This window comes from Oculina patagonica, chromosome 12 (assembly GCF_052425735.1).
Source record: "Oculina patagonica isolate OP01 chromosome 12, crgOcupat, whole genome shotgun sequence".
Taxonomy (NCBI): Eukaryota; Metazoa; Cnidaria; class Anthozoa; order Scleractinia; family Oculinidae; genus Oculina; species Oculina patagonica.
Window position 1 is genome coordinate 2774990 of NC_135769.1, and position 19302 is coordinate 2794291.

A 19302-nucleotide genomic window follows, 5' to 3' on the forward strand; every position below is an offset into this window, starting at 1 on the left:
TTCAGTACCTTGGATCTGCCACTAAAAATTGAAATTAGAAAAAATTAGAGTAGGATGCAAAAATTATTTTGATAGTAGTGAGCTGACTATAAGAATAAGTTGTGCTTACAAAAAACTTTGAAAGTTATAGGTATCGTATTTTCTGTACCTCAACTTTTGGCTAACTTTGGAGACCGTAGATAGCTTAGATGACCTGTGGTCATTAATCTTACGAGCCTGGGATGCCTGTGATAGCACTGCGGTTGACGGCCGAGAGATGATTGGATCGAGTGTTCCTCTTCAAACACATGTTGTAAAGGCTTTCTTTCACGAACCGAGCAGCTTGCTACTCTATTTTTTGAGTGTACCGAGGTCTGTTTCTGTCACGACATTGCTCATTCAATTCTCCGAGGCTACACATTTGGTAGAGGGGAAATGTTTGGTAATCTCGTGAACAAAAACGCTCGCACGGCTCTCAAAGAATACGCCGATCACAATGGAGCCATGGTCGATTTTGACATCGTCGCTCAAAACACTTTGGAAAATGCACACAATCCGCAGTTTACCGCCGTAGCAAAAGTTGGTGATCGCAGTTTTGTTCCAGCTACAGCTTCGTCGAAGAAAGACGCGAAAGAATACGCGGCCGATCTCGCACTACAAGCTCTTGCTCAAGGTACAGTACAGTAACAGCTAGAACATGAAAATTTAATATGGAAGATTGTAATTCTTTCAGCGCATTGTTTTGTGTTTTGTTTTAATTTTTTTTTCCTTTCTATTCCGGTTCTCTCTACAAATGTACAGTATTTTGTGTTCTAATGTCCCAGATGCTCGGAATGATACCCAGGTTTATATTTTTTTGCATATACCGAAGTTTTCAAAGTGTGAATTTCATGTTTTAGGTGTATATTTTGTTCACAAGTTGTCGATTTCTAGCTAGTTCTAGATCTGGATGGCAGATGTTTTGACAATTGGATTGACGCACAAAGTTTTTTTTATTTGCTTTTGTATTTGGTATAAATGAACTTTTTTTTCATCTAAACCCTGTGTTTCAAATGAGCAGTTTCTAAGAGTTTACCAGACAAACTGTTTTTTTGTGTGTGTACTTTGAAAAAGTTCACTGACATATTTCAAATTTTTATATATCCCAGGCCAATCTTTCTATGCCATCATATGGGAGCAGGGATGGCGCAGTGGTGAGAGTACTTGCCTCCCACCAATGTGGCCAGGGTTTGAATCCAGGATCTAGCATCATATGAGGGTTGAGTTTGTTGTTGGTTCTTGTCCTTGCTAAGGGTTTTTCTCTGGCTTCTCCAATTTTCCTTCTCCACAAAAACCAACACTTTCAAATTCCAATTAGATCGGGAATACACAGCTCCACCACTCTCTAGCTTTAAACTCAACCATGTCTAAGTGTAGGTAATTTATTTTTTTATTTATTTTTTTTTTGGCAAGAAAATTTTGCACAGGATCCCAGCGTTTTTTCAAGTCATTAATGCCAGACTTTTCCAATTTAAACCAGTGAAAATTATCATTTTCAATCTTGCTGTCATATAGAACCATATGGTAGGTTCCAACATAGTACATTTGATGCTCGTGGTACAGAAACCATGGCAACTGAACAAGGGCTTCCCCAAAGGTATGGGCGGAACTTCAGAAATCGGCGTCCAAAAGTAAAAAGCCTTGACCCAGCAGCACCACCAGACAAGGACCCTGTGATGCTACTCAATGAATATGGACAGAAAAGAAATCAACCTGTATGTACAAAATTATTATTGTAGTAATAGACGATAGAATATATGTACATGTAGTCACAGGCTAGGTCATCCAACCAAGCCACAATATTTACAAGTAAACTTTGTTTTGCGGGGAAAATGGGTTTTTTTGTACTGAGCGTTTTAAAATATTAGATAATAACTTCTCTCATCAGAGGGTTTTGTCCCTGGGTGTGGTGAATGCAGGGTTGCAAATAATTTTTTTCCTAAAATCATCCATTTTGATCGGACAAAACAAAAGTAAGGTCAGGCATCATATTACAGTACTGCTTGATATGTGAACCTGCTAAACTAATGCATTGTCAACGCAGAACATTGGTGTTTGCACTGGAAAGCAAAAAAAGTTGTCGGGACATTCTGACCAACCACAGTTGGAATTTCATCGGACATTGGCAAATTGTGTTTGGACAATGTCCGATTTCCAACAGTTATTTGCAGCCCAGAATGAATTGCCCTTCCAAAAATGTGCAGCTCGCAGAATTAGCCAAATATCAGGTTCTCATCATCTCAATTTTTTTTCCAGAATGCCATCTCAGAGTCTCACTTTCTTTTGCAAGGCTAAGAAAGTCTCAAGCTCGTAGAAAATATATCAGTCTTATTGTCTTGCAATGTCTCCAAATTTGCCATTCGACACCCCATAAATTTTCCAAAGGAATTTTGCCCAATGCTTATGCATCAGTCACTCAGATCAGTGCAATCATGTTTTTCAGGTGAAGTTTGAAGATGTGCAGTGCATGTACCCAGGATTGTACCAGGCTCAGGTTGTAGTAGGAGAAACTACATTTGGTCCAAAGAAAAGCTCAACAAAGAAAATGGCCAGGAAGCTTGTTGCGATTGCAGCCTTGAAAACCCTGATGAACTGGGAGCCGGCAGAAGGTTAAGAATATTTATTGTTAAAATAATTGTTAATAAGTAATTTTTAAAAAGGTCTAAAAACAGAACCAACGTCTTTTATTTATCCCAGTTTGTTTGTGTGGGAACTAAGCCTCCAAGTTAAGACCATTTTTCGTCGCCATGACAACTAAAATTTTGGAGCTGGAAACTAAATTGGAACTAAAGTCGCCAGCCTGGCGACTAAAATCAAGAAGAAGGATTGAAAGCATGAGCTTAATATTATGTGACTAAAAGTTTTCACTGGCGATCAAACTTGGGCAGTCAGTGGCCAAATGGCCACTAAGGAAAAAATAAACTTGGAGGGTTGGGAACACTAATTTATAGAAGTCTTGAGAGTGAGTGAGTTTGAGGATGTATTTCTTGCCACCTAAAAGACTTTGAACTTTCCAATAAATATTACTGTTGAATTTTGATTTCTGAACCCCTGATTTCTCGAATCTCCTGATAACTTGAACCAAAAGTTGTTTCCTTCCTTAGAGCAGTTTTCAATTGAGTGTCGTAAAACCAAAACCAATGTAATAACTTTGGCCAATCACAAAAGACACGGACAATCCAGTGAACCTATCAAAACTCGAAGCAAATACATGTAACCGGCTCAAAGTGCGGAAAAACGTGCGTGAGCGAGTCACGATTGGTTTTGGTTTTAGTTCCGATTGGCTCGAGAAAGTGGCGCGAGATTTTAAAGCCAATCACTGAGCGTAGTAATGCAAAACCATAGCAAACGCAATTTACTTTCAACACTCAAGTGAAAACCTCTCTAGTCAAACATTGCAATTTTACTAATTTCTCAAACTCCCTGATTTCTAGAACCAATGAAAATTATTTTCATTTCCCTTTAGAGGTTTGAGAAATCAGGATTCCAATGTATGTTAACAGCACATTTACTTTACAATTTCAGTTGAAAGTTTTGTTTTTGTTTTCTAGTGCTAAATGTTTTGAAAATTCCAGATATTTTGGGACATTCAGGACTTATTCCTTCATCACTAGAACTGTGTTTTGAACAACATATCCCGGGGGGGGGGGGACTCCCATATCAAACGGACGGGGATGCTCGTCGGAAATTTTGAAAAGAACCCCTAAAAGAGACCAATCTGGGTGTGGCTCAAGCCTTTCTTGACCCCTAAAAGATACCAAAAAAGTAAGAATGGAGTTTATATTTGTATATTTCTTCGTGTGTAACCCTAAACGAGACCATTATGGCTAAAAATATTCATTGGCGTTTTGGGCGTTTTTTCCCGGAACACCCTAAGCGAGACCAAAAGTCCGAAATTTACACCCCTAAGCGAGACGACGAGCATCCCCGTCACTTTCATATGCGAGTCCCCCCCCCCCCCCCCCCCCGGGCAACATATTCTCTGGATGTTCTTAATGCATAAAGAAATTCAAAATAAAATTATATAATTAAAAATTGACACAGTCACTTTGAAAGTTATCACAGGCTCAGCTTTTAATTAACACTTGATTATTTAGGATTGTATGATACAACAGAAGAGAGCCCTCACTGGTCTGTGGGAAGCAGTGGTCCTTTAGCTCCCCAGCAGATGCCAGGAGATACAGCACACGCAGAAGCTGTTGTGTTACGCAAGGATCCTATCATGCTTCTGAATGAGCACTGTCAGAAAAACCAGCTCAAGGTAACAAAGGATTGTATGAATACAAGAACTTAATTAGCCATTTAAGGTAGGGTAGAGGTAAAGTCTGCTTTCAAGCCTAGTGGCCCCTCAGGCTGGACCTTAACCTGGTTTCAGTAGCATGAAGCAACTAGAAGTACATATTTGCCCTAAGTATATCCAGGATCTATTTTTCAGAAATAACAGTGGATATAACCTTGTACAACCCAAAGCTTGTAGTTAAAAGAAGAGCTTGTTTCCAATTCACTCAATTCCTGTTTAGGTGGCATATGTAATGTAACTTTTTTTAGGCAGAGAAAGTGCTGCCAGAAAAATGATTGATTACAAGCTAATGATTTGTTAACAATTTTATTGTTTTCTCTCTAACTTTGTGCAGGTTTCATATGAAGATCTTCCTCATTTTGGCCCAGATCACAAGAAGATATTTTCTTGTAGAGTCACAGTGGGAGAAAAGAGTTTTAAGGAAGGGTCTGGCCCTACAAAGATTGCAGCCAAAAAGAATGCAGCTTTGCATGCTCTTGAAGGCCTTTTCAACATGCCTGTTGAAGTAGGTATGTGACAATCAGTTCTATCATATGATAATGTTTTGTTGACTGGTTTTCGGCAATATTTTTCAGCGTTGTTTGATCCTGTTGTTTGATTGTTGTTTAAATTTAGTCTGGCAAACTTTTAGGTATCATTATCTTATACCTGCCAACTCTCGCGCCTTAGGTATGAGTTTCACGCCTGCGAGTTGAAAACTTCGATCTCACGCCAACTCGCGCTTACGAACCAATTTCTCACGCCTAGTCGAAAAATGTGTTATTACAACCATAAATAGCACACTTTCCAAAAATATGTGAACTCAAACCAATGTGAGAAACGGAAACTACATGTAAACTGAGTTGACGAAGATTCTTTCCCCGAAATCTCAGAGTTTTGACAAGAAAAGCATTGAGAATGTGGTCGTGTTTAGCAAAACACGTCCTGGGACTGTGTTCGGATATGTTCGGAACGTCTTAGGAATACTTCGGACGTTTTTCGGGAATCTTCGGAAATGGTCGTGTCATCTCCGGAAATCCTAGCACTCTCAGGATAAAAACCTCACGCCTTTGACCCAGAAAAAGTTGGCAGGTATATTATCTTTCTAGTTATGATACCTTATTGCCAACGAGACAGCCGAGCCAAGAGGCGAGGCTGTCGAGGCGGCAGAATCATAGAGCCGTGTGCGTATGAGTGTATAGGCAGAGAAAATCTTAAGTTCTGCGTAAGGGATTTTTTTTTTTGACCATATTTGGGTGTAAGTAAACCCCATATTTGGGTTGTATTGTTCTTCCCAACTGGTTCCCAGTCTCTCACTCCTTGCTAGAGAGCAAATGACCAAAATGGCGTCCACGCGGCTCGCTGTTAAAATTTTCAATGTGGTCATTCATCCCTTTACCGATAAATACACCTTTGGGGAATTATAAATCGAAAGAGAATACCCTACAGAATATTCGACCGCTGAAAAAATGAACAGCAAGGTCTTCAATGCGATGAAATAATCTTTCGACTTTGGAGTCCTTTAATTTACGATCGCAGAGAGACATGAAAATCAAAAGCGGACTGTTGACTTCAAATAGAGTTTTCTTGACTTATGAGAATGCTGAAGTCGGGTAAATGCTTCCTTTTAGTGTTGATTGTGTTTACAGTAATTGTTTGACCGATGATTTATTCCAAATCAAATACCGTTTATATTTAATTTGGCACACATTTTTGCTCCGCGTAGGAATAACATCAATACAAAGCGACGCTCACTAAAATTACTGCATGTCATACACACAAGAAAGTCAAAAGTTTTTTGCTTCTAACGGCAAATGTAATGTTAACTTGAATAAAAATTTTGTCTCCAAATAATCCTTGACCGTTCAAGTTTTGTTTTCTGTTCAAATTTTTCAAGTTTTGCGTAACTGAACATGACACTTCGCATGCAAGACTGAAATCTGACCCACGGTGCATTACTATCTCTGATTACTGAAAATTATTTTCAAAAAAGCATCTTAGCAGTTTTGATTTTGGGATTTGATTTATAAGAAGTTCTTGAAATGCAACTATCCCTTTTGTGGACGGAAACATTTTAACCATCGCGTGTTGTATTTAAAAAACAGTGATTAAACCTCATTTATTTATTAATTATTGCCCACATTTTGTGTCATTTTAACGTTGAAAAGAATTTAAAGATTTGTCAAGAGTTATCAATCTGTCAAACCCATAGCCTGCGCAGCAGACATCTGTGTACGTTTTTATTGTGTTTAAAAGAGTGCGCGATCGCGAGAATACACGCGCTGGAAACTACGGCGCCTGCTACGCAGGCTATCAAGCCTGTGTCATTTATGAACACCAGAGAAATAGCACTTTTTTCGCATATTACCTAAAATACAATTTACCATATTTTGGTTATTTCAAATATAGTTCTATCAAAAACCATTCAATATCTGTTCTTATGAACAAACATGTTGAGTATTTTGCTCGTTGGCACTTACCGATAGGTACAACTAGTTATAGGAATATAACGAGGCATTTTAACAACGCGAACAAAATTTATGCGTAATAAAATTAACGCGAATTTAGGAAAAGTTCTGGTCAAATGCTTATAGTAAAAAAGTTAACATACATAAAATTAACGCGAATTTTTGAAATTCGCGTTAATAACATGTATCATTAATTTCCTATAATAAGGTATATCTATTACCATATGGGCAACACCTGTTTCGCCCATAACCACCTGTGGGGAGTATTGGCCTTTGTTCAACTTCTGACATTGTTACCTTTAAGCAAAAGAGGCATTATTTATACTTAGGTTCTGCACAAGGAAAAGATCTTTCCTCTGATATCCAGATCAGAGCGAGTGGGCTAATTGAGCTTGAAATACACCCAATACCCAAAATTTTGATTTTTGCACATGCCAGAGAAAAAATGCCATAACACACAATGCTAGTAGAAAGAAAGTCCTGTTTCCATGTTGCAAATGCTGTTTTGAGTAGTCTGGAGCTAATTTAGCTCATACCTGGCCAGAAGTGTCAAAAATCTCGATGATTTGGTAAGTGCAGAATGCAATATGGAACAATTGAAAGTATGATGTTTTATATATGTTCGTGTTTATTTGCTTTACTTTACTTTCGGAAAAACTGTTCACAGGCTACTTGTATTCTTTCCTAGGTGTTCCTTACGTTAATCTTTGCAAACGTAACACGACACTTTTGTTCGTTTGTAACAAAATACTTTTGTTTTCCTTGAAAATGCCGTAACATGAAACTCTTGTTTTTTGTTTGTTTTACGGCGACATCGATGACATTTGTTTAATTTAATTAAGTTACGGTTTAAACTGCACGAAAGACGATTCTCAAAACTAAAGAACAAATCTAATCAAAAAACATCTTTTTCGAAAGGGTTTTTAAAACGCAGTACAGCTAGGATATTTGTTTCCTGGTTATCAGGTGTTCACGCCGAAAATCCCGGTGCAAGTTTTTGCATACCTAATTACGATTTACGAAAGCGCTGTGAACACGTCACACGCTCACTCAAGCATGAAGCCGAGAAGCACGTAGTGTGAAGATTTCTTTCAAGAAATGTCGGAACCGTCACGAAAGCATGTTCAAACACTAAAGCGGCAGAGGTTTTACAAAATAAAACGGAGGTTAGTTCAACCGATGGAGAACAAATAAAAGGAAAGGAAGTGACGGATGTAACATGATATTGTTGTTTTTTTCTCGCAGATCGCTGTGATGCCTTTTAAGTCTAATTAAATTAACGCCACGGATTCTACAGGAATTCAACCGCATTGAAAAGCACACCACGTTAGGCTTTAATACAAAATTTCTAAACACGTCACTGTTATTTTAATTTTCGATAGCTTGAATTTCAGTTTGTTATTGAAACAGCAAACGAGATACTTTTGTTTTTGTCAAAAACATGTAACATACTTTTGTTTTTGTCGAAAACGGATGTAACATGATGATATGGTAACGTGATTTATTTTCTGCAAAGAAGGCGACATTGATTATAACACAGATGTTATCAGGTTATCAATTAATTATGAGATGCTAGATCACCTTTTCTAAGAAAACAGCATTGCCATATCAAGAATTATTTCACATGATCTGCTATGACGCCTTACTGTCTAATTCAATTAATTTGTGGTTTTAACTTGGGGCCACGGAGTCTACACGAATCCTTCTGCAGAAGAAAAACGCAATGTTCGTGATGAAGACTGATCTGCGCATGCGTTTAGCACAAAGTATTTTTTTCCAGAAAGAATTGTACCACAAGGAGAGCATAGTGCTTTCTGAAACAAATATATACCTTGAGTTCTTCAATTGTAAGTATCGTAATGGACTCCCCGATTTACCAAGGGCACACGGTCAGGTGCTCTCCATCCCCTCCCCCTTTACAGAAATAATTAATTAATTGATATTAATTAATTAATTGGTGATTAAAAGTTTACACCGCGTTAGCGGTTTAGTGGCTTAGTGGTTTAGTGGTTTAGTGGTTTAGTGGTTTAGGGGTTTAGCAAACGTCAACCCACCAAACCATCACAATAGTGCATTCTGCACTAAAAATGTCTAAAAAATGTTTTTTTTTCCTTCAAAAAACTCCAGATGTCAATGGGTTAAATCAGGTGAATTTCTAAATTTGAGATAGTTAAATAAAGGGTTATAATTCTAAGTTTTCTGTTGTGGTTCTTTCAGCTTACAAGCCTGGTGCTGGTAGCAGTGGTGATGGAATGGCTGTTGAGAGGCATCCTGTGAGCATTCTAAATGAGTACGGGCAAAGGAAAGGCGTCAAGGTAACCTTAAGTTCATAATGTCTTAATTAGTTAACCTTGGAGAACCTCAAGGCAATCCTTTTAAAATTTCTGGTGAGCATCTTCTCTCACTGTTAAGCACTGGCCAAACGGTATTGCAAGTGGGCGCAACTAGTCACAAGTTCAACTTGCATACAGACTTACCTTAGGTGGCCAAACAGACATGCAAGTTTAGTCACAAGTGCGCGCAAGTTTGCAAAAAGTCATTTAAAATGCTACAAGGTGTAATTCAGTATTTGAGGTTAACTGCAAAAAATGCATTGACTTGAGATGGGTGGACAAACCATGAAAAATTGCGTTAACTTGTGTGTGAATTTGGTCAAATTTGATCGACCAAAGTGAACGCAAGACAACGCAATTGTACTCTAGCCAAGCAAGTGCACGCAAGTCCTGGCCAAACGGAGAGGCAAGTGGACTCAAGTTTTCAACTTGCAACTACTTGTGTTGGTGTTTGGTCAGGGCTTAATATAGTAGATAGCAGGTTTCATGGAAATTTACATTGACTTGAATGAATAATTTCGTTTTCATGTTGTGTTTCAGGTTGAGTTTGAAGACTTGGGTCATTCAGGGCCTGACCACTTCAGGAATTACAACTTCAGAGCAGTTGTTGGTGACATGGTTTGTGACAGTGGCATGGGTCGAAGTAAGAAGGATGCAAAGAGGGAAGCGGCAGCCATTGCTCTGCAGAGCTTGGGTTACCAAGTCAGTTCTGGTGAGAGCTACTCACTTGATCTTAGCTAAAGCAAGGGGCCAGTGTTTATGTCCAGTTTCTGTAGCTTGGCTGTCACAGGGTTGTTGTCAGTCAGGAAATGGTCAAGGAAAATAAAATTCTGAAGGTCAGGGAAAAGTCAGGGGATTTTATTTTGAGTCAGCAAAATTGACATTTTGAAGAAAAATCAATACCACTGATGGCTGGAAGAATCATTTCAGGTCAATGTGAAATTGATTATTATCATCATCATCATCATCATCATCAGCTAAGGGATGTTTTGTTTTGAGGTGGAGGCTAAAGGCCACTTCCATTATTTGTATTTATTTGGTCAGGGAAATTTTATTTTTATCAGGGAAAAGTCAGGAGAACTGATGTCTGTGGCAATCATGTGTCAGTATTGGCAGTTCATCACTGCCCCCCCCCCCCCCCTTCTCCACTCCACCCCCTCCCACTCCCCACTGCCCAGCAGATTGTCTAGATACCGTTGCAATTTGTCTGTATCCATTTAAACTCCTGGGTGGAGACAGACACCATAAGAGAGAAGAACTATCTCCCCCAAGAACACAGCACAGTCAGCCAGATGACGTGTTTGTTATGTTGTATTTTACCTTGTTCAAGAAAATAGCAATTAGCTTCAGGAAAAAGAAATACAGTTTAACCCCACTATTTCGAACTGTCAGGGGAAACAAAACACAGTTCTAAATAGCCGGTTACAAGTAAATGACTGGAGTCAAATCCAAGGGAAATGGGGTTTTGTTCAAAATAGTGGGGAATTCGAGTTCGAATTTGCTGGGTACTGTACTCTTGTTTTGCTTTTAGCCTTGTTGCTCTCAGCCTATAGAAGAGTTGTCTATGAGCTAAAGTATCTTGAAACACTCTATTCCAACAGAGCCAGTTAAGTCAATTCCTGTTGCTGATCATGAAACCTTACATCAACCTGACGTACCCCTAGCCTCCTTAACAGACGGTAAAAACAGCATCAGTGCATTGTACGAACTCTGCCAGGCCTATCACTTGCCACAGCCAGTGCCACAGGAAGTACGACCTGAAGGAAATCTAGACCCTTCTCTCCATTACTGTGCTTACAAAGTTGGCGAGGAGCAGTACAACTGGGGAGCCGGAAGGACGAAAAAAGCTGCAAAAGAATCCGCAGCGCAGCATGCAGTGGCTTCCCTGTTGAAGCTGAAAGGTGTACAACAGCTATACAACCCAGGGACCTCCACGGAAGGGGACAAGATTGCAGCCCTATGTTGGAACCACCTGTCGACCCTTAGTCGTGATGCACCAGAAGGATGGAGGTTTGCTGGGTACAAGGTGATTGCGGCATTTGTGATGCAGGATGGTGATGATGATCCTGGGACTGTTGTGAGTCTTGGAACGGGGAACAAGTGAGTTCACTCTTTATGCCTCATAGCCAAAAAACAAATTCTCCTTACTGATCTCTTTACATTTTGCACAGTGCTAGTTGAGAGAATTTGTAAATATCACCTGAAGACAATTTAACAGAATTACATGGTATTGATAGGGCTGCAATGCATGCAAAACACGATTAATTTTAAAAAGGTAAAAATGTTGACTTTGGTAATGCTAGGGTAATCGACAAAGGCAATTATTGCGTTCGAAAAATGTTTGAATCTTGGCATACTGCCAAATCTGTCAGCGCTGATAACAACTCGAATCTGTTGCCTAGGCAATATTCAATTTTACTGTAATTAGATATCATTTACATTTTATTTTCTTAGTTTTTTTTTCACACTTCTTTTCTATTTTTGTTTTTTCATAAGTTCTATCACACTCTTTTTCTGTATATATTTTTCATTTGTGCACTCAGCCGAAAGCTTATGTTTTTAGACTTTTTAACCAGAGAACGTTTTTACCTTTTTAATATGTCTTATCCTGGTTACAGTTCTTATTTCACACGATTAATTTTGATGTCTTTCGATTATAAGGTGTATAAGTGGGGACCAGCTGCGCATGGACGGAACAACAGTGAACGACTCTCATGCTGAAGTGATCGCACGGAGGAGTCTGATAAAATTCTTTCATTATCACTTGACACACCTGCTGAGTGGTAAAACAGATGTGAAGAGCATCTTTGTCCAGAAGGAAAGGCAAGGAAAGATTCAGCTGAGGGACGGAGTCAAGTTCCATCTTTATGTCAGTACAGCTCCTTGTGGGGACGCCGCTATCTTTGTGAATGAAACTGTTAACAGGTAACTGTCTCTGTCTGCAGATTATTGCTGGCTTAGTGCTTGTAAAATTAGCCACCAGTCAATGGTAGTTATTGGTAGCTCAGGATTAAAAGTTGTTCCTTTTGTTTAATTAAAGCTAATTTCAAGTTTCTGCTTGATAATTGCCTGCGTTGCAGACGTCATGCAGGCTAGTTTGATTACTGCTGGCTAAAATTAAAACCGTTGGCCTAAAATCAAAAGTGGGAAATGGTTACTCACGACTTAGAACTACATTCAAAGTTTGTACTAATCAAAGATTAGCTTAATCCTACATTGTCCAACAAAAAACCTGAGCCTGCTCGCCTCGAGCATTGTGTGTGCAAATGTTGATGTGATCTAGTGCAGTTTTCAAATCAGTGTTGTAAACTCAAGTAGTCACCCTGGCCAATCACAGAGGACATAAACAATGATCCAGTGGAGCAGTCAAAACGCGAAGCAAACACATAAAGCTTGTGTGAAGCGCAGGAAAACATGCGTGAGCAAGTCGTGATTGGTTTTGATTTAACTTCTGATTGAATGAGAATGTGATGTGAAGTAAATGCGAATTACCTTCAACATTTAAGTGAGAATCCCATGCCGCAGACTTTTTGTGTTTCACTGACTTTATTTTATCTTTTAGCACTGATGATACAAGTCAAGCTAAGGCAGTATTTGGCTCCAGGCAACAAGGTCTGTTAAGAACAAAGGTTGAGAAAGGTGAAGGCACGATCCCACTGGACCCACAAGATGGTATTTTGACCATTGATGGAATCCGTCGAGGTCAGAGGTTACGAACTGCTTCATGTAGTGACAAAATAGCCAAGTGGAATGTTCTAGGTAAGTTCTTTTGTGGTGTTATTTTTTGGTTTACTTTTGTGTCCTAACAGTCTTAATTAAACGTGCAACTCCGTTCATAGTTAGCAGAGGGAGACTCTACTAACTTAACAAAAGAGCAGTTTTCAGTATTGTAAAACTAAAAGCAAAGTAATTACTCTGGCCAATCACGAAGAAAATACATGTAGACCATCCAGTGAATCAATCAAAACTCGAAGCAAATACATGTAGCCGGCACTAAGCGCGGGAAAACATGCGCGTGCGAGTCACGATTGGTTTTGGTTTTAGTTCTGACTGGATGAGAAAGTGGCGGGAGATTTTCAAACCAATCACTAAGCGTAGTAATTCAAAACCAAAGCGAACGCAAATTACTTTCGACACTCACGTGAAAACCGCTCCAACGTTAATTTTTAGGATCCGCGCCAAAAATGATTATGTGAGCCTCACAGTTTCAAGATTGTCTGTTTTGAAATCCGTTTCCATCCTCGCCATCGTCAGTCGTCCTCACTTCCTAATGGTTTCCTGTCATTTGCTGAGTACAGTTGCACAAATCCAACGATCTCCTTGTGTTTTTGCGTGGTCTGTGGACATGTTTTCTAGTGGGAGAAAGGACAAATGTTAGCAAAATAAAGCAATTTCCCCACAGCTCGGCTTGCTCCACATTCTTTGCGCTCTTTTCTAGTTCTTGAGGTTCGCAAAGTTGGCTAAAACAAAATGAAATGATAACTTTGATTCCTTGGTTCTGTTTTACAGGCGTTCAAGGAGCTCTTCTCAGTATCCTTATTGAACCAGTCTACATCAGCTCCATTGTACTTGGAAAGCTGTTTCATCCGGGTCATCTCAGCCGTGCCGTCAGCATGCGCGTTGAACTCGATAATGACAACAGCTTTTCAAACCAACTGCCTGGCTCTTACCACGTCAATCATCCTAAACTGGAGGCGGGGCATCTTGTTATGCAGGTTGGTTTCCATAGTTACCATATTAGGCTCATTTTTCAAGGTCCATTGAGGGTGGGGGTGAGGGTGGCTTTATTAGGTGCACCCATCATTACTTTCGGCTGGAATACTGTCTATAAAAAATTGCTGAGCCCACAGTTTTCAGCGGATGTTGCTAAGCAACATGACACGCCCCGATGACGACAAGCTGACGTGACATCTCTCGAAGCACGTGCTGTTTCTGATTGGATGAAGCGAATCGGAGAATCTTCGGTACTTGAACGAAGATTTACCGAACTGTAAGTAACAGCTCGGGCTATAAAATAAAATTGAATATACCTGTTTTGCTTTTCCTTTTGGCAGGATCACTCTCGAGAGATTGAAACCAAGTGTAAAACCAAGATGCTCTCACTAAACTGGTCTGCTGGACAGGACACGACAGCGGAGGTGTACGATGGATGTTTAGGGATGGCACAAAATAAAATGTCCAAACCCTCTCGTCTGAGTCGGCAAGCCTTGTACTCAAGTTTGAAGGAGGTGAGCTTCTTGCAATCGAAAGGCAGACGGAAAAGGGATGTTGGAAAAATTCGCAACATTTTATCAGTGAACAAAAGATAACGTGGATTTTTTTTCTTTTTTCTTTTCAAACTTGTCCATCTTTTATGCCCGGCATCAACCCATATCGTGTTCTGATTTTGTTAATGTGTTGTGAATTTTTGCTTGTGACATTGTCTTTGTTTACATGTATGCGCAGTAATAATAATAAATTGGTCTTTTTTAAGGTTACCTCTTTAGTTGGGTAGACTCTACAAAAATGTTATCTTAGATTTCCAAAGTAAAATTTAAACGTGCTATTCACTTATCCCAGCCATTAAAAACATTTCTTAAAAGAATTTGCGTTATGTAAAGGAACTAACCCATAAAGTTAAAAGCATCATGTTAGTTTGGCGACAAGATGTCGTTCTAAGAGACATTTTAAAAAGATAATGCTTATCTATAAGACGTTGAAAGTAGCTTTAAAGGTTTTATGATTTTTCTATTTTCCCATTATCGTAATGTCTCGAATTATCGTCTCCTTTTAAAAGAAAATATTCGAAATCGACACCAAGCTCAAAGAATCGTTTCATTTTACGCGAACTAGTAAAAAAAAGGTCGCTCGTCTTTTTTACCAGAAACACGAGTTTTTTCCTTTTTTTTTTTGTAATTTGTCGCAATACTTTCCAATCTTAGCCATCTTTGCACATTTGATTCCTTCAATTCAATGATAATTTTCTAAATCGTGAAAAAATTTTAATGTATCGTTAAGTGGCTTAAAAACAATCTTTATGACAGTATCAACATTCAAGTATCAAAAATTCTAGGATTTTGTTTGAAACTGTGGCCATTAAAATGTTATTTTGATAATTTGCGTTTACAGGTGGTCAAGAATAGCCAAGATCTCGGACATCGCCAAATTGTCGAAGCACAGACGTACGGTAATGCCAAGGAGCTAGCAACGGATTATCAGAAGACGAAATCAATGCTTTACAAACGCCTTCAGGATACCGGGTATGGGTCGTGGGATTTGATGAAGAAACCACCTGAGCTGAGTCATTTTAATTAGCTTCGTATTGTCATGTTTGTGCGTTTTTTGTTGATTCATTTTAAAATAACGAAAAGGCAATTTAACTGAAACCAGAAAACTACAGGACGGAGATTTTTATTCTTCTTTATTTTACTGACGCGAATAGCCGTTGAGGCGGTCTAAGCGAGAGAGAAGAAAACCCTTCGCTTCACGACTCTTTTCGCTCCTTCGCGGTAATCTCGTTCCCAGATCTCGCGCTAGCCAACCCTGATTGAAAATTAAAAAGGGAAACCTTTGGAACCCCGGGTATCCTCCGTGAAGTAAATTGTCTTATCACCTTTCCTCGTCACGTTGTTTCAACTGACAAAAAATCTAAAAGAAATCAGTGTAACTGTTGTATAGCAGAAGAAGGTACCGACGAAAACAGTCAAATTCGTTTATTTGGAGTGGTCACGCAACGCTTCTCCCTGCTGGTGAGGAGTGTTGCGTGACAGAAGACTGTGAAGATCACCTTACTTCACTGCAAAGTAAGAAAATAAAGCTATCTTTTTGATTGCCGTGCAACGCTTTTAGTTTCGAAGAAAATTCTTCTGCGTATATGAACTCTATACTAATGGGCTATTGCATTAAATTTTTGTTCCCGACCTGTTGAGGAACAGTGGAATTCTTTGGGGGTAAGGGCAAAAAACCCATGGATTTCCTTAGGGGTAAGATAAGAAATACAGGAATTCTTTAGGGGGAATGCTTGAAAGGCTGTGGAATTCGATAGAGGTAAAACCCGAAAATCCCGTGGAATTCTTAGGGGCGAACGCTTTTTAATGGAATTCTTGAGGGCTTAACTCATTTTCAAAGAATTTCATTGGGATTCAAGGCATTTTCAGTCAATTTTAGACGTTTTTAATGAATTTTTTATACGGGTTAGAATGAAACACCTGAAAATACCTTTCCTCAACAGGGGCGGGGGGGGGGGGGTGCGGATATTAAAAGCAATAGCCCAATTTAAAGAAAAATGCACTTTTATTTATAAGCCTTAAGTTTATAAGACTGAGTTTATAAGACCGTATTTTCGTTAAGAGCAGTGCATCTCCGTGTTACAAAATGAAGGTTTTCACGTTTTCAACTACTCAAAACATAAAACATTCATCGCAACGAAATTGCACTTACGTTTCACGGAAAATTGCCGGCTCTTTGTAACAGATTTTTACAAGTAAATAGTCAAAACAGGTTTGATATCTGTTAGATGCTTACAAAAGTTTATGGTTTTAAGGTCGAAGACCACATTCATTAGTATTTGATTAAAGTGGTATGCATCTCGTCTTAATCGAAGTAAACAATGTAATTACAGAGTAGAATTTCACAAAGGAGGAGTTACGTAAGAGTTTTAGATCTGGTAAGGGGTGAGAAAAGATTATATTACATTAATAATTTAAATACAGTAACCGGTTAGCCTGCTGCTGCTCCTCCGTTACCTTAATAAGCTCTCCGGTTGGCCTAATTAGCACTGTGGTTAGCCTAATAAGCTTAATGGCTAGCCTGATTAGCACCCCGCTTAGCCTGTTAACGGTTAGCTTTTATTTGTAGGTAAGGATAACACTATTTATATTCACTGCACTTTATATAATTTAATAATTTTGGTTTCCGGTATCAAGCCCGTGTTTGGTGTAGTGGTAAGGTACATGTAATGTACTCCCCGTGCTGGCTACCCTGTTTCGACTCACCAAGGTTGTCAAAAATTTTCTTTCTTTTCTTTTATTTATAACGAAACCAAGGGCGCGTTGTTTACCCACAATTGTGGAATAAGAATGGTTGGTACAGAATGCAAGGAATAATTCGGATTTACTTTATTAAAAAAACGCCCATGTGGTCGAGATGATATGCGCGGCCCTGGCACGAGTAAACATTGTGTAACAAATATGGCGGCCGACGAAGAGGCTGCCATTGCAGCCATTATCGCAGCAATTTTTCTACTTAATTAAGAGGAGGAGGAAAGTATGGAGACTGTAATGGATTTGCTGAATGTTCTGTCAGTGCTATTCTGTTCATTTCGGAAAAACAATGCGGAATAGAAAAACGCGCGTATTTCACATTCTAGTCATTCTCATTCCAGAATTGTGAGTAAAAAAAACGCGCCCCAAGTGTAAGAGAGAGAGAATTATGCTGATAAAATAGAAAATTGTTACCGACTAAATATTTCTTTACATCCTATACATAATTTTTTAATACGTAATTTTAGAATATAAATTACAGTTTTAATGCGTTTTTTAAAAGTTATCTGTACAAATTGATTAAAATTCAAACAAAGTTATAGCTTACTTATATCGTATATATAGGAGGGTACATTTATGCATACAATAGCTTGTGGTTTCTCCTTAAAATATTGAGACAAAGTTTGCCTTTTAGGTCGTGTGAATAGAGAAAATTCTAACGTACCTTTTGTTACTTATTTTCGCGGGTACTTAATTTCGCGAAAATGGAACAGAATATTTCGCGAGACTTAATTTCGCGATTTGGCCAAAAATACGTAATTAGCATAAAAAATACAATAGAAATCGTTTAGAATTAATTTTCGCGGGTCTTTAATTTCGCGATTTTTTGAAAATCGCGAAAATTAAGTCCCGCGAAAATAAGTAACAATAAGGTATTTACATACAATGAAATTCTTACGAATTTTTCTGTAACACTATGGAGACCGTTAAAGAGTTGACTTTACAGCAGAATAGCTCATAGCCTGTTTCCTGTGCTTTTGCCGTTGGTGATCATCTGTTCAATTCTCATGTCCTGTCTGGCTGATAACGTATCAATATTGTAAGGAGAAATTAGATGCTGGATATCGAAAGTTTAGGTCATTGCCGCGTGACGGTCAGTTCAATGGCGTGACTGGCGAGGGTGTCTAAGAGATTTTACGTATTGTGCCGAAAAATATGTCACGGTCTTGTTTTTACGCAGTAAAAGTGTTTTTATGTGTTGTGGCTCAATTGTACCCTTGGTACGATCTGGTATTACCCTTTGTTCATATACACCTAATTGCAATAACGACCAACGTTGTCATAAAAAAAAGAAAAAAAGGTAAATAGCAATTAATTAGCGTAGTTTCATAACTGGTAACATTAACAGAAAACTCACGAGTTTTTATCTGCACACTTTGAGTCCACTTTTTATGCTGTAACAAGATAAATTGATTAATTCGTATTTTGAGGCATCTGAGGCCATTTGTACCAATAAATTTCATGCATGCGCTTAGTTAATTCCTATTTGACTTTTTCCTTTTTTCTAAGACAACCTTATTGCAATAAGTTGTATAACCATACACTGGAATAAAGGAAAATACCAAATTGTATCGAGGGTAACATTGAACCACGACATGTACATCGAACGCTCGTATGTTATCGTTAACGTATGTGCATATTTTTTTTTTCTTATTGTAGTTTGTGAAATCACGATGATAATAAAATTATCACCTTGATCTGTATAGAGCTTCCTCAAGGAAAAAACTTCCTCAGGGAATAAAACTTCCTCAGGGAAGTGTGTGTTTGAGCACGTAGAGAATCGAATTTAATTTATATCACATTAGCAACTAGAATACATATTGATGTACGAAAAATACATTAAAATCTTGTGAAAATTGATCTTACTTGCTGCGTTTTTGTGTGTGTGTTATTTTTGGTTCCAAGCCTGTGAGACCGAGTTCGTTGCCCTAAGGTAACTGGATTTACTTTCGACTGTTTGGCGTTCAAACCGGAAAATCTTGCCTTCTAGCAGTATTTTGTGGGAGGCGTGGTGGCCTAATGGTTAGCGCGCTGGACTCCGGATCGAGCGGTCCGAGTTCGAGTCTGTACCGCTCTTTCATTGTGTTCTTGGGCAAGACACTTTACTCTCACAGTGCCTCCCTCCAGCCAGGTGTATAAATGGGTACCGGCGAACAAATGCTGGGGGGTAACCCTGCGATGGA

General features: G+C 38.8%; 1 protein-coding gene across 1 annotated transcript; it reads left to right on the forward strand.

Annotated features, from left to right (window-relative positions):
• Positions 1-276: 276 nt before the first annotated feature.
• On the forward strand, positions 277-18984 carry LOC144631723 (double-stranded RNA-specific editase 1-like). The gene is made up of 14 exons (XM_078490247.1): positions 277-652; positions 1534-1733; positions 2462-2627; positions 4116-4279; positions 4653-4827; positions 8983-9080; positions 9639-9810; positions 10700-11198; positions 11760-12023; positions 12661-12857; positions 13608-13813; positions 14153-14326; positions 15207-17779; positions 17992-18984. Exons 1-13 carry the CDS (start codon positions 415-417, stop codon positions 15390-15392), a joined length of 2739 nt encoding a protein of 912 aa, XP_078346373.1. The 5' UTR covers positions 277-414; the 3' UTR covers positions 15393-17779; positions 17992-18984.
• Positions 18985-19302: the final 318 nt, after the last annotated feature.

What these genes read in the sequence shown, in the direction of transcription:
- LOC144631723 (XM_078490247.1), top strand. Translation starts at nt 415, where the DNA reads ATGTTTGGTAATCTCGTGAACAAAAACGCTCGCACGGCTCTCAAAGAA. An exon ending in GACAGAAAAGAAATCAACCT is followed by an intron (nt 1,734 to 2,461) that starts GTATGTACAAAA and finishes CATGTTTTTCAG; the next exon opens with GTGAAGTTTGAAGATGTGCA. An exon ending in GAACTGGGAGCCGGCAGAAG is followed by an intron (nt 2,628 to 4,115) that starts GTTAAGAATATT and finishes TTGATTATTTAG; the next exon opens with GATTGTATGATACAACAGAA.